Source organism: Cupressus sempervirens, chromosome 3 (assembly GCF_028749045.1).
Source record: "Cupressus sempervirens isolate cs-2001-9-10 chromosome 3, ASM2874904v1, whole genome shotgun sequence".
In the NCBI taxonomy this organism is placed as follows: Eukaryota; Viridiplantae; Streptophyta; class Pinopsida; order Cupressales; family Cupressaceae; genus Cupressus; species Cupressus sempervirens.
This window is the reverse complement of record NC_143120.1, coordinates 1064375018-1064387757: the sequence shown is the minus strand read 5'-3', so window position 1 is coordinate 1064387757 and position 12740 is coordinate 1064375018. Positions and strand designations below refer to the sequence as shown.

The window sequence follows — 12740 nt, the reverse complement described above, 5'->3', positions numbered from 1 at the left end:
TAAACAAGAAACAACTGGTAACTCAAGCAAACTCCTTACCTGAGTAATGTGACCAATACCAACTAACTTCACATACCTGTCTGCCATTGTCCTTGTATCCTGGATGTGAATGCAAGATGAACTTGTAACATTATCAGCTACCATATATGATCCGTCTTCTGCAGGGAGCTGAATGTCAGGCATGTAAGATGGAACTAAGCCCAGCTCCATGCCATGCTTATTTCCATGTCTCTCCCAGTCCTGTAATGCCAAAGTTGCTCGAGTGTCCTCAAGCTCGCAAGAAAGCTTGACAACTTCCTCCTCCTTCCTCCTCAAGGCATCTGAATAGTCTTTGGCAAGGCTTAGAAGATGGTCACGATCTGATAGAAGATGTAAATAGCTCAACTTCGTCGTTCCCATTCCTTCACCGATTGCCTATAAATCAAAGCAAGAAGATTTTGCCCGAACTCCCTTATGTCTTCCTTGCGACTGAATTATTCGGATGTGCTCTTCTATCATCTCCCGCATCCTGTCATGATGGGATAAAGAAGCCACAATACTATCTTTGCTTACCTTCAGCTGGCTGGACAAATCATGTGAAGTACTGCCATTCTCATCCTCATGTGATGAAGCATCTAACTGAGCCTGGTACTCTCTCTCAGCAAAATCATGAATGCTCGATGTCTGCTCATTTCCACCAGGTATCTCATCATCATGCATAATGATATCTTCATCATCATCTGAACTCACTTTACTGTAATCATTGACTGTCGGAACCAAACCACCTTTAGTATCTGAGACATCACCCTTGGGAAACCTGTATACAACTGTCTCGATTGAAGTATCAAGTTGACAGTTACTATCCATCAGCGTAATATCCTTCACCACTTCTTCCTGTGACCGAACTGAAGCCTCTGACCGGTTGTACACTTGTTTCTCAAATTCCTCATTAAGGTTCCTAGTAACATCTCTCATTGTATCAGTCAACGCTTTGTGAGAAGATTTGACAAAACAAAATCTAGTTGATTTATTCACCTTAGTTGGGTCGGACAACCTGTCAATCATATGGTGGTGCTTAACCAACAGTTCAGACATGTTATGTCTGATTTTTCTGAGCTCATCTTGAATGCCTGAATAGTCCTCCTTTCCACAATTCTGACTCTGAATACTGTGTCTATTACTTGTCCGAGATTGTGTCCTTGGAGACTTTGTGTTGTACCTGTACATCTTGGTTGAAGTAGAGTGCTGATCACTCATGTAAGTCGGTTCTCACCCCACAGGATGGCAAGAAAACTGCTCTGATACCACTGAAACAACCCCAACGGATTATTGACTCTTTAAGCACCAAAAAATCTTAAAACTTCAAGGGTTTGATATTTTGTCAAACAGTTAGCCAACAACCTTCGATACCACAGTAATCATCCTGCTGACTCACTCTCTAGAATGGTATCGGATGAATGCTTTTGATTTTTAGAATATAATTACTTAAACAGATAACATGCAAATGAAACAAACTGAGATTGCCAAAATCAATCCATGAATTGCATTTATAGGTTCTGCAATCATAACAATTATAGCTTAAAAACAAATACCTAACTAGGCACCTGTAATGTTCATTGGCATTTCACAAGCTGGAAACTGGCGATGTAATTAAAAATGCCCACACTGCTCCTATTGACTTGTCCACACGGCTGGCAAAGAGAGGAATCACCATTGGATCTTCAATTGGGAGTGAAGGGTTAATAAATTGTCTCTGGGCACACATTTGCAGCTTGTTCAAAAATTCCTCACCAATACCAGAAAACGAATTGATGCCTTGTGAAAACTCCTCAAAATGGTATCCAAATCAGTGAGTTGTCCTTAGTCCAAACTGGTTTGTTTGACCTTTCCTAGATGCTCCTTTAACTGTAATCTCCGCCTTCTGTAATGCTGATTCAATCGGCTCTTCCGTCTGACTCCAAAGATGAAGCGCCTTCACTTCCAATACAAACTGATGATTAAAACTGTCATGTGGATTGAGGGATATTCAACCTTGGTCCTAATTGAGATAATTATTTACTGTTCGCCCTTTCCAGTATAGATTGACGGAGCCCATGATTTTTTGAAATACGAAATCTTTGAACAGTGCTTATTCTGTTATGATCTGCGTCCTCCCGATGGCAATGACGACAAGGCCTCAAAGATGATCCGACCTGCGTCCGTCTGAAATGGCAAGGATAAAGTGGTTGGAAAGGGAACAATATCATTCACCGGCTGGTAAAGACTAATGTCGCTGACTCATCACCGGGTCTGCTCGAATTCACTATGCGAAGGTATATTTCACCCGCCTGCCAATCCTGCTATCTTGTGTGTTCTTAATATATTTTAAACAGCTTCTATATTTAAAATCAGCACCTAAATCAATTTGAATCGATCTCGTTTTCGACTTGTCTTCTAGGTGCCACAACCTTTGATGGAATTCGTCGATGATGATGGGAAATGTCTTTGCGTCCCTCCACCTGCTGTAATATTGAGGAATATATACCCTTCAATGCTGTTGCTAGAAAATGAGGGATTTTTGACCTCAATCCTGGTTATCAAAGAACAAGGGTAATTCTATCCTGTAGCTGTATCTATGTAGTGATCTGGCCTTAGGCCACAGATTATCGTCCTGATGAAATGACTGAATGTCACCTCCGATCTGCAATAATTCGAATGATATCTCACACCCTCAAAATTGCGTACTGATTGAGAGTTATCGTTCTCAATGGCCAACCGTGACAATTGTAGAAACCCTAGGTTCCACAATGCTCCTGTGATTAAATCACAATCTGAAATCAAAGAGATAAAACAAACTGCTTGATTCGAATGGAGCCCCGGGGTGCCTATTTATTCTTTCCTCTCCATCTTCTCCAGAGACTTCTAGAACATTTCTGATCTTATCTCTTAAGTGACTTTATTAAATATTTTTATAATCCAAGTCACTTTATTAAATATAAAGTTATCTTTTAATGTTTATTTATTTAATTAAAATAATTAATTAGTCGTCCTTAAAATATTCATTACTTTGGACAACCAGATTAATTAAATTAATTAAATCGAACTGTCACCAAAAATGGGGACATGACAATTCCACTCTGACAAAATATAGATTTGTTGTTCTAAAATAGGGAGTAATGATATTTGACAATAACTCAATGATCCTATATACAAGTTTAACATTGGCAATAATTCTTAGACATTCCTTGTTATATTAAAAAAAAATTAATAGTCACCACCACCTCAAGATAGGAGAGTGGATATAAGGACTATAATTCCAATAACAATGTATAAGAAAATTCTCACAAAACAAAGCAGATTTTTTATTATAAAAAATTGTACACCATACTTTGCACTTTTCTTCTCCATCTCTCCACACAAGAGTACATTGTTCTATATGAAAACATGACCTTTCACCTCCTCTAAGAGTTCGTTGAATATGGGTGACTATCCATCTTCCAAAACTTGTCATTTTTGCAAAAAATGCCGACACCAACTTTTAGACAACTTTACAATTTTGTTTTTTTGCATATTTTGCAGTTTATGCTCTAATATGATTTCTTGGCTCCTTAAATAGGTCCAAAGTTTCATCATGACATTTTAACACTCCATTTATGGCCTTGTATGGCATTTTTCCACTTTTGACTCACTTTGACCCACATTGCTTAAAACATGAACTTGGTCGTCAACATGACCTTAATTGAACACCTAATTTCATGAACTGAAATAACTATAACCCTAATCTAACATGCCTCACAAAAATGCCAATTATGACTTAAAATTCCATGGGAGCTGGTCAGGGTGCTCTTGTACCACTGCCATATTTACTACTTAGGGTTTATGAAAATTTAAATAGCGTAACTCAACACTAGTTAAATATCTTTCAATCCAATGAATTTTGTCAAATTGCAGTCACATCCAGTTCACAAACACTAAGATCTCTTGTTGCAATTCGCCTTTGTGCTCTTTGTGCTCTGTTCGATCTCTGATGAGTGCAAATGAGTCAAGAAATGACTATATAACCCTTGGAATTTTGGCAATAAATGCATAGTGCTTACACAGTTGTAAGCTTGGCCACCATAGGATTTCCAACTCACTCGGCTTACACATGATTTTCACTACACTTGGCTAACATAGTGAGACTTGGCCAATACTAACATAACTCCTTCACTCGGTAACAACTGTGAAACTTTCCATGCTCGGAAACAACATAGAAAACAACAAAATTATAGATTTTCTCTACGTTTTAATCACTCCATTGCATCTTAATTCATGCATATGTAATCTTTGGAGATCTTAGATTCTTGGAACTAATGCATAATATAACTTTGAAATATCAGTCCCACACATACCTTTTGATTGCCTAGTTGGGGGTGAAGTGATCACCTAATCCATTAGATGACGTGATCTCATCTTGACTTGATGTGTTGTAATCTTCTCTCTTCTTCCATGTCTTGTTCATCTGAATCTTAACCTTTTCAACATTAATCTTCTCTTTACCCTTGTTGGATTTACTGCTTAGTGCTGGTGACCTTGTTGGATAGTTTCTACTTACATGACTAGTCTTCAAACAACTAAAACATGTAGTTTGACTCGAAGATCTACTATAATTGCTTTTGAAATGTGTTCTTATGCAATTCTTAGGAACATATCCATACTCTTGACAATAATGACAATTGTACCTTGTATTATAATCCCAATTGTAAGAGTTTTCATTATGGTTTACCCTTGGCTTGTTTGTTTGATGACCATTTGAGCTTGGATCTACACTCATATGCTTTTTGTCCATACTTTTGACAATTATAGCAGTATCCTTCAAATCTTTGAGTGTTCATGGTCTTGGTCTTGCGTTCATATGCTTGATGTCCTTGCCTGTTGCAATTGTAGCAGTTTCCTCTATATTTATGCTTAGGGCTTTGGTCAACAATTTTACTCCTATAGACATTAGTTGTATGACTTAGCCTTCCACAATTATGACAAGTGGGTTTCCTTTTCTTACCTTTGTTGCTCCTTTGTTCACCACTTCTAGATGATTATCCTTTTTAATTAGTAGTGTAACCCAATCCAGTAGTATTATTGATAGGTCTTGGTGATTCCATCAAATTTTCAAAATATTTTATGGCTTCACTTGGCTTGTTAAACTTTTCTCTTTCAGCTCTCAATTCGTTTTGCAGTAGGTCATTTTGTGACTTCAATGTTGTGATCACAATATCCTTTCCATTCAATTCATGATTAGCAATCATCAATTGGTTCATTGTATCCAATTGCATGTTGGCAAGCTTTTGTATGTCTAATGTCTTTTCTTAAAGTCTGTTAGACAATATCCTTTTGTCTTCTTCAATCATGACTTTGTCATCTTCTACTTTCTTCTTCTCTCTAGTCATCTCACATAGCAATATTGATTGCATTTCTTGCTCTCTTTTGAGATTCCTAACTTCTTCATTTAGGGCTCCATTCTTTTCCATCAGGTCTATAATTGCTGCAAAAAACTCTTTATAGTTTCCTTTTGCAAATAATCCAATAGTGCCAATCTCTTTGTATTGTGTGTCATTCTATTGCATGGTTAATTCTTTTCTTTTCTTCAATGACTATTGTGGCACATCTCTTGCTACATTCAACTGATGTAGGATAAGTTGTATTTCAATCTTCTGATTGTCAATGTTTTTTTCCAATAAGTAGACTTACATCTTCAAGATCTTTTCTCTCAGGCTATCAAACTTCTCTTCAAGAGAACCAATACTCTATTACCAATTGTTGGAATTACTTAATGGAAAAGTGAATTAGAGGGGGTGAATTAACACTTCAAAACTTTAACCAAAATATATTCACCACACTTCCATCTCATAATCTAATATGTAAACTGAAATAACTATCCATGCATTTCATACATAACATAAAGAAAATAACATTTGACACAAGATATTGGTTACTCAGAAACCCTCCAAAGAGAAGGTAAACTGGGGTGGGGATGACACCCACAAATCTTCACTAATGCAATTGTAAAGTGTACCCAATTATGGTTACAATTGTTTGATCATAAACTATGATCTATCATGTGAGAGATCTACCCTATCAAAGACTACAAAGACGATTAGGTCTCACCTTCTTAGAGGATTTTAACTCACAATGGAGTAAGCACTCAGTTAAGAGATTTACAAGAGCCTATTAGAACTCAAAACCTGTTAAGGCTACTTTGTTAGGAGATTTGCTCCATATCACCTGTTAGAATGATTCAGCACCATGATCCTTCAATTAGCACCTCACTGCTAGATGTCAGATCTTCTCTTTCCTGATGAATATTCTACCCTCCTGATCAAATATATTTCTTCTATCCTTCTCTTGCTCTATTATGTTCTCTTAAACCGATTCTGAAATTCATATCTATGTCTCAACCTCCTTAGTCACCATGAATGCCCTCTCTGTACATAGCATTTGTTTCTCGCACCTTCCCTCCTCACATATCCAAACTCTTCAGGATTTGCCTCCTTAAGAAATATAAGTGGACTACGATTAGGTTAGAATCAATGGTTGTGGTTGATCCATATTGCCGCTTAAAACATCCCTTAATATGATTGGTTGCATGTACTGCATAGGATTTCACAATATACATTCATAAGTATCTTCTAGAATGGTAAAACAATCGTTAGGTCAGCCCAAAAATGGTTCACATAGAAATTTGTGCCATTACAAACAACTGTGCCAAAAATTGTTTACTCGACACCTAAAGACTATGATGCTCGACACTCACTATATCTTCAATATTGTAACTCGACATCTGAGTGGTTTGGCATACACTGTTTACTCAGTACCTAAATCACTCAACATGTATAGACTTGCTCGACACTTGAGTGACTTAGCACATACTATCTACTCGGCACATACTGGTTCTCGGCACATACTAAGTATATTGCTCGACATACATTTTTGACAACTTATGCTCGTCTTACTCTATGCACTCAGCTCACACTATAATTCTACTAGAATATGACTTAAGTGTTTTGTCATTGCCTTGTCAAAACCAAAATGAGATCAAAACATTTGACTACTAATTGTTCTCTTGCACTACAAAGGTATTGCCAATTGGCAAAGGAATGCAAATGATGATTATTTGACAATCCCGACCTCTAATTCTTCCTTTAATTATTCTTTACAAGATGATGATCACTTCCCCTAGGTTGATGCTCTTGCTAGTTTGGTTGACCTTATGGAACCAAAACCACCTCTTGCTACTAGTGCAGCCCCCTCTAGCTTCCAAGACCCTCTTTTGACAATTTATCTTTTATCTTCTCCAACCTTTTCCATGGAGGCACACCATTGGCAACATTTTGTTCCTAGAGTTGCTTTTTGTACTACCTCCCTCTTGTGGAGGGGGACCTACTAAAAGTATTGCCCAGACAATCATCCATCAATAAAGGGAAAAAGGTCGCTGACAATCCCTTCCTTTTCCCCCCATGATTCGCCTAAGTTGTTGACCAAGGTTGCTTGGTGTGTTGGTGTTAACTATTTATTCTAGACCTTGTTGTAGTTGGGTTTTTTTTTTTTTTCCCTCCATAGAACTTGCATAAGAGACAACACAATTTTAATTATCAAAAGCATAAAAGACAATTCTAAAATTATTGAGTATTTATCTTTTCCAAAATCTATAATATATACAACAATCTATAAGTATGAAATATCTCCTTTTTTTATTATAGAAAACTTGTCAAACTTACTTACATACATACATACATATATACATAATATATACAACAATATATAAGTATAAAATATCTCCTTTTTTCATTATAGAAAACTTATCAAACATACGATGTACACACACACACACACATACGCACATACACACACACACACACATACAAATATTTATGTATAAAATAAGTAAAAAATATTAAATATCTATTATTATCTTCATTAAAATTCATCGTATATATAACAATCACAACATATATACTCATCAAAATCTGTGATATACAACAATTTAAAACTATTAAATCTATATACTTTTCATCATCAAAATTATCATATATACAACACGAAAAATATCAAATATTTATATATTTTCATCATAATTTATCATATATATACTTCAATTTAAACACATGAAATATCTATACCATCAAAATTATCATAGAACAATAATTTAAATTATTCACTATGAATATTCTAATTTTGCCTATGATTAGAAATCCATTTGATTGGACAATCTCCTATACTATTTCACTTCGTTTAGAAACATGAAAAATCTTTATTCATCTTTAAAAAAATCATACAATTATTTTACATATTTTTATATATTTGCTAAAGAACTAGCTCACAGATCGCAAGTACGTGGCTTTTTATCATGCTCATGAGCATGATAAGTTGCACTATTGTAATTTAGAGAGGATCACTGTAACAAAGGTTTTTTAATATCTTTTGATGTTTTCTGAGAAGCGATCAATTGCTCTTCTTCATCTGAAAATGCTTTTACAGAAGTAATGTCTTTCTTCTTGCCCCATAGAACCATGTACAGGCCTCCAAATATCAACAGCACACCCAATACACTGCTCAAATTATTAATAACACAACATCATAATATGAAACTGATAATGGAAGATTTCTTTTCTACAAATATAGAAGATGAGTTCTTATGAATGACTAATAATAAAATATAGATCAATGAATTTCATTCTAAAATTATACAATTGAATTCTATGATTTAATTATATAATCTTTTTCTCAAAACTGAATTAAAAATTTTCCAAATAAAAAAGATGAAAAAAATGTTAGCTCTGCATATAGAATTCAAAGTAAATATATCTTTAAGAAAACAAAGCCCGACCTTCCCAGATGCAGGGTTTCCCCTAAAATGAAGGCTGATAAGATTGCAGAGCCAACAGTAGAGATGGGGTTGAACGATGAAACAAATACAGGTCCCCTTTTCTGAAGGCACCATAGGAGCAAAGTAGCAAGCATTGCATTCCCAAGGATTCCCTGCACATGTAAAGCAATCTTGCTTCCTTATTATCCATTGAAACCATTCAAATCAGAGTTTAAGTTCTGATACAACCAGGGGATCATTAACACTATTGACAAACAGGAACAGGGATTTATGAGAGTAGAGTAAAGCCACAGATTGAAGATTATTAAAGAGACGTCTAAAACAAGAAACTAAAGAGTCGTCTAAAACAAAATTGTACTCATAAAATTCCAAGATTTTGACCAGATGGTGAGAAAGTGAGGCTTTTGCATTGCCCACGAAGTGTCAGCTAGGACATTGAAAAATTGTGGGGAAATTTAATAATTTGAAACTTCTATAGTTTATGACGATCTGTTCATATTTTTTATCAATTCTCCAAAATATGATAACAGGAGTAGAAAAATCAAAATATTACCAGATTAAAATGATGAATGATGAAATTTGATTCAGAACATTAACAACAACAAAATGAGATCAGAGGGTAAGTCTATCGGTTTCACTCACCCCAAGCACAACAGTGACAACCCCACTCCATTCCAGAGACCATGATGATTTATCAACACCCTTGTCCATAAACACTATCAAAGCAGCAGTTTCAGTGGATCCCAAAAGTGCTGTGAGTGCTGACAGGGATAATGGGGCTGGAAAGCTTTTCATTGTCTCTGCCTGCTTTGCATGCTCTCAATTTTTAGTCACAACTTAAAGAACACAACTACTACAAGCAAGAGCTTTATGAATGAGATCAATGTTTCTATTATAGTAAACAAGTATTAAAAACTGGGAAAAGAGGATGACAAAAATCAAATAGAACTTGTGGGCTTCTGGGATTTCTTGGGTTCGAGTCTGACTTGAGCTTAGCTCAACAAATAAAAATAATTAATCACAATCCATAATAATAATTGATCTTAGCTTCGACCTGTACTATCATGGCAGATGACATGATTGTCACAGCTGTCAAGAGGTAAATGCATCCAGTGACAGTTTTGTCTGGATTCCCCTCGTGTAGAAAGTTAGGGATGATGTTTTCTGAAGGAGGGTCTGATGAAGGCCAGAGCTGGTTTATAGCAGGACCACGCAGGAAGCTCATGGCCATGGCTCCAGACACACACAGCACTGTACCCACAATCTTGAACTGGCTACTTCCAGATTTAATGTCTACTTTCTCCATCCTACAAACACAAAAAAAAATACCAATTAGACCATAAGAGTATTAAAAACCCAATCTTTCAACAAGTAGAAAACATGTGATTAGAGAGCGCTACTCACCCAAAAGCCCATGCCATGACGAAAATAAGTGCAGGCGACAAGTTGGGCATTGCTGAAGAGAAGGAAGGAGATGTTTCCCTCAATCCCATCAATAATAACGTTTGAAATGCACACACACTTAAATAACATACACAAAACGGGGCATTAAAACTCAGATCTTTATTATTTTCCATCAATTTACAGAAAAACCAGAGCTACAAATCGACTCACCCGCCAAGAGAAAGCATAATCAATCGAGCCAACAGAGTCAAATTCACCTTCGGCCGCTTGTTTCTGCAATTTTCCAACATAAATTTGAAAAGATTTAAGTACATATCATCCCCTAAAAGATCTCGGATCAATATTACATCGTCTTCTGAAATATTTCAAAGGCAAAACCCCAATTGAAACCAAATAGTTCCCACTTTTTGGGAGAGTTTTACTGTTTACTTGAAGGTTGAATTCCCACATCTATTTCAATGGAGATATCCTCAAGAGAAGTTATGATGGAAAAAAACTACTTACTTTTCAAGGAAGAAGGCAATAGGACTGAGAACCAGGCCACCAAAAGCGTTGGTATAAGCCACAAAAATCAAGGGATTTGTACCCTTTGCCAACTGATTTCCCATTAGAACAGAGATGACGGAAAGAGAAATCTGAGTGCCCACTAAGGCGACATAGATGGCTAGATCCTCCAAGCCAAGAACAGAGCCTCCAAGAGTGTACATTTTTGCTCTCAGGAAGCTTTCCTACAGAGATCAAGGATATACCCACATACATTCAGATCTTTTGTTTTCGTAGCATATTCTGTATAAAGTAGGAAAACCTGATCCTCTAATGGGTGAAAGTAAAAACCAATCATACTTTGCCACTTCTATTTTCTTGAGGGCTAGCTTTTGCTATCAATGAACAGTGTTTTAGTTAATTAATTATTTTCTTCTAAATATAAGGTGTTTTTTAATGTTTTTGGCTTAATAGATGTTCAAAGCTTCGTAGGCACAAAAGTAACACCACGAACACTCTTCTTTTAATTTGGTCCTTTACAAAATAATATTATCAAAGGTTACTAGATTAAAAGTTAAATTAATATTATAAATTATATAAATGTTAATAATAAGAATTTTTTTAAATTTGTATAATATATGAAATTGTTTGTGACTTATTGTTCTTGGATTAGATTGTGTACTAGTAAAATTATTATTTTGAATTGTTCAAAAATTTATTAAATATATCATCGCTTTCATGATAATACCATTTTGTATAGTAATGTAAAATCTCATTATCCATGTCATATTGATATGACATATATAAAGCCACATTACTACTTATAATTCATATTAGCTGCTACTCTCTTTTTTTAATTGAAGAAAGCTGAAAGAATTACAATAAATAGTTATAGTTATGAATTGCATAAGAAAGAGTAGCAGCATTAGCTGCTACTCTTTCTTATGTCTTATAACTGATTAAGTACTTTTTTGGCCCTCTCTTTTTCCAAATTAATATGGAAATTTATGTTACACAAGCATCTTTCATTTTCTTTCTATTTAAAGTAAAAAGAGTAAGATTAGATGACTTTCATTAATTGTATATACAAAAAATACTATGCTAATAACTATGTAATTATTTAGTATTTATAGATTTAAGCGAAGCTTGTAAGTGTGTTGCATTAGATTGTATCTGAATGATAGTATTAGATATTATTTCATTTGTAATGTCCCTAGAGGGCATATATATGTCTTTTAGGTACCAAAAGTTTCATACTTTGCACTCAAATAATAGAGTGAATTCATCCCAACGTCATTTTTTATACATTAAGTCAATATGCCACCAGATCGTGATACACTCTGGGCCCTAATATTTGTTTATAACATGGATATTCATTTTATTGATATCACTCTCTAAGCATTTTTCACAAAAGACCTAGTAGACATAAGTTGGGTCTTAACTAGTGCAAGGACATGCAACTTTGAAGAAATTCACATGGAAAGTTATCTAAGCTAGGGTTTTATTTTTGGCCATCTTCATAATTACAACATTGCGCTCATTAAGAATACATGACACACCCTAAGTAACTTGAGCATGTTGATTAACAATACATAACACACTCTAATAATACATAGCACACCAATCATTCTGGTCTTAGCAAGTATTAAGAAAGGCTCAAGATTCTAACCCTGCATTATGAGATGGATTCTCCTATAATGATTGATCACATGTTAGAAAATCAATTGCTTAGAACATTCATGGGTCTACCATCCCACACAAGTTAAAAGGTCATGAAATAATAGTATAATGGATGATATTTATATTTATGAGTGATTTTACTAATCACTAATTACAAAAAAAAGGTGGACTATGTGTTGCTAAAAATTCATGATATTATCTAGTCGCTTGAAGATCCTATTGAATTTTGTTTGAATATTTAACCATGTGGAAGCTCAAGTTTTGACATTTATAAGGTTTCATTCCAACTTTAGATTAAAAATGAACTTTTATTGGGCCATCACTACACACATTTAAGTGAGTTCTCATTATTGAT

At 35.1% G+C, this 12740-nt stretch overlaps 1 protein-coding gene across 1 annotated transcript; it reads right to left on the bottom strand.

Annotated features, from left to right (window-relative positions):
- Positions 1-8222: 8222 nt before the first annotated feature.
- Positions 8223-10987, bottom strand: LOC149570410 (WAT1-related protein At5g47470-like). The gene is made up of 7 exons (XM_089823066.1): positions 10727-10987; positions 10433-10495; positions 10223-10339; positions 9873-10125; positions 9461-9622; positions 8819-8970; positions 8223-8540 (listed from the first exon to the last, which is right to left on the bottom strand). The coding sequence occupies exons 1-7, from the start codon at positions 10927-10929 to the stop codon at positions 8384-8386; spliced, it is 1107 nt and encodes a 368-aa protein (XP_089679192.1). The 5' UTR covers positions 10930-10987; the 3' UTR covers positions 8223-8383.
- Between the last annotated feature and the right edge of the window lie 1753 nt (positions 10988-12740).

Coding starts and splice junctions, on each gene's coding strand:
- LOC149570410 (XM_089823066.1), bottom strand. CDS start 10,929: ATGTACACTCTTGGAGGCTCTGTTCTTGGCTTGGAGGATCTAGCCATC. Junction 10,126..10,222: donor GTCATGGCATGGGCTTTTGG/GTGAGTAGCGCT, acceptor TTGTGTTTGTAG/GATGGAGAAAGTAGACATTA. Junction 9,623..9,872: donor CATCTGCCATGATAGTACAG/GTCGAAGCTAAG, acceptor CATGCAAAGCAG/GCAGAGACAATGAAAAGCTT.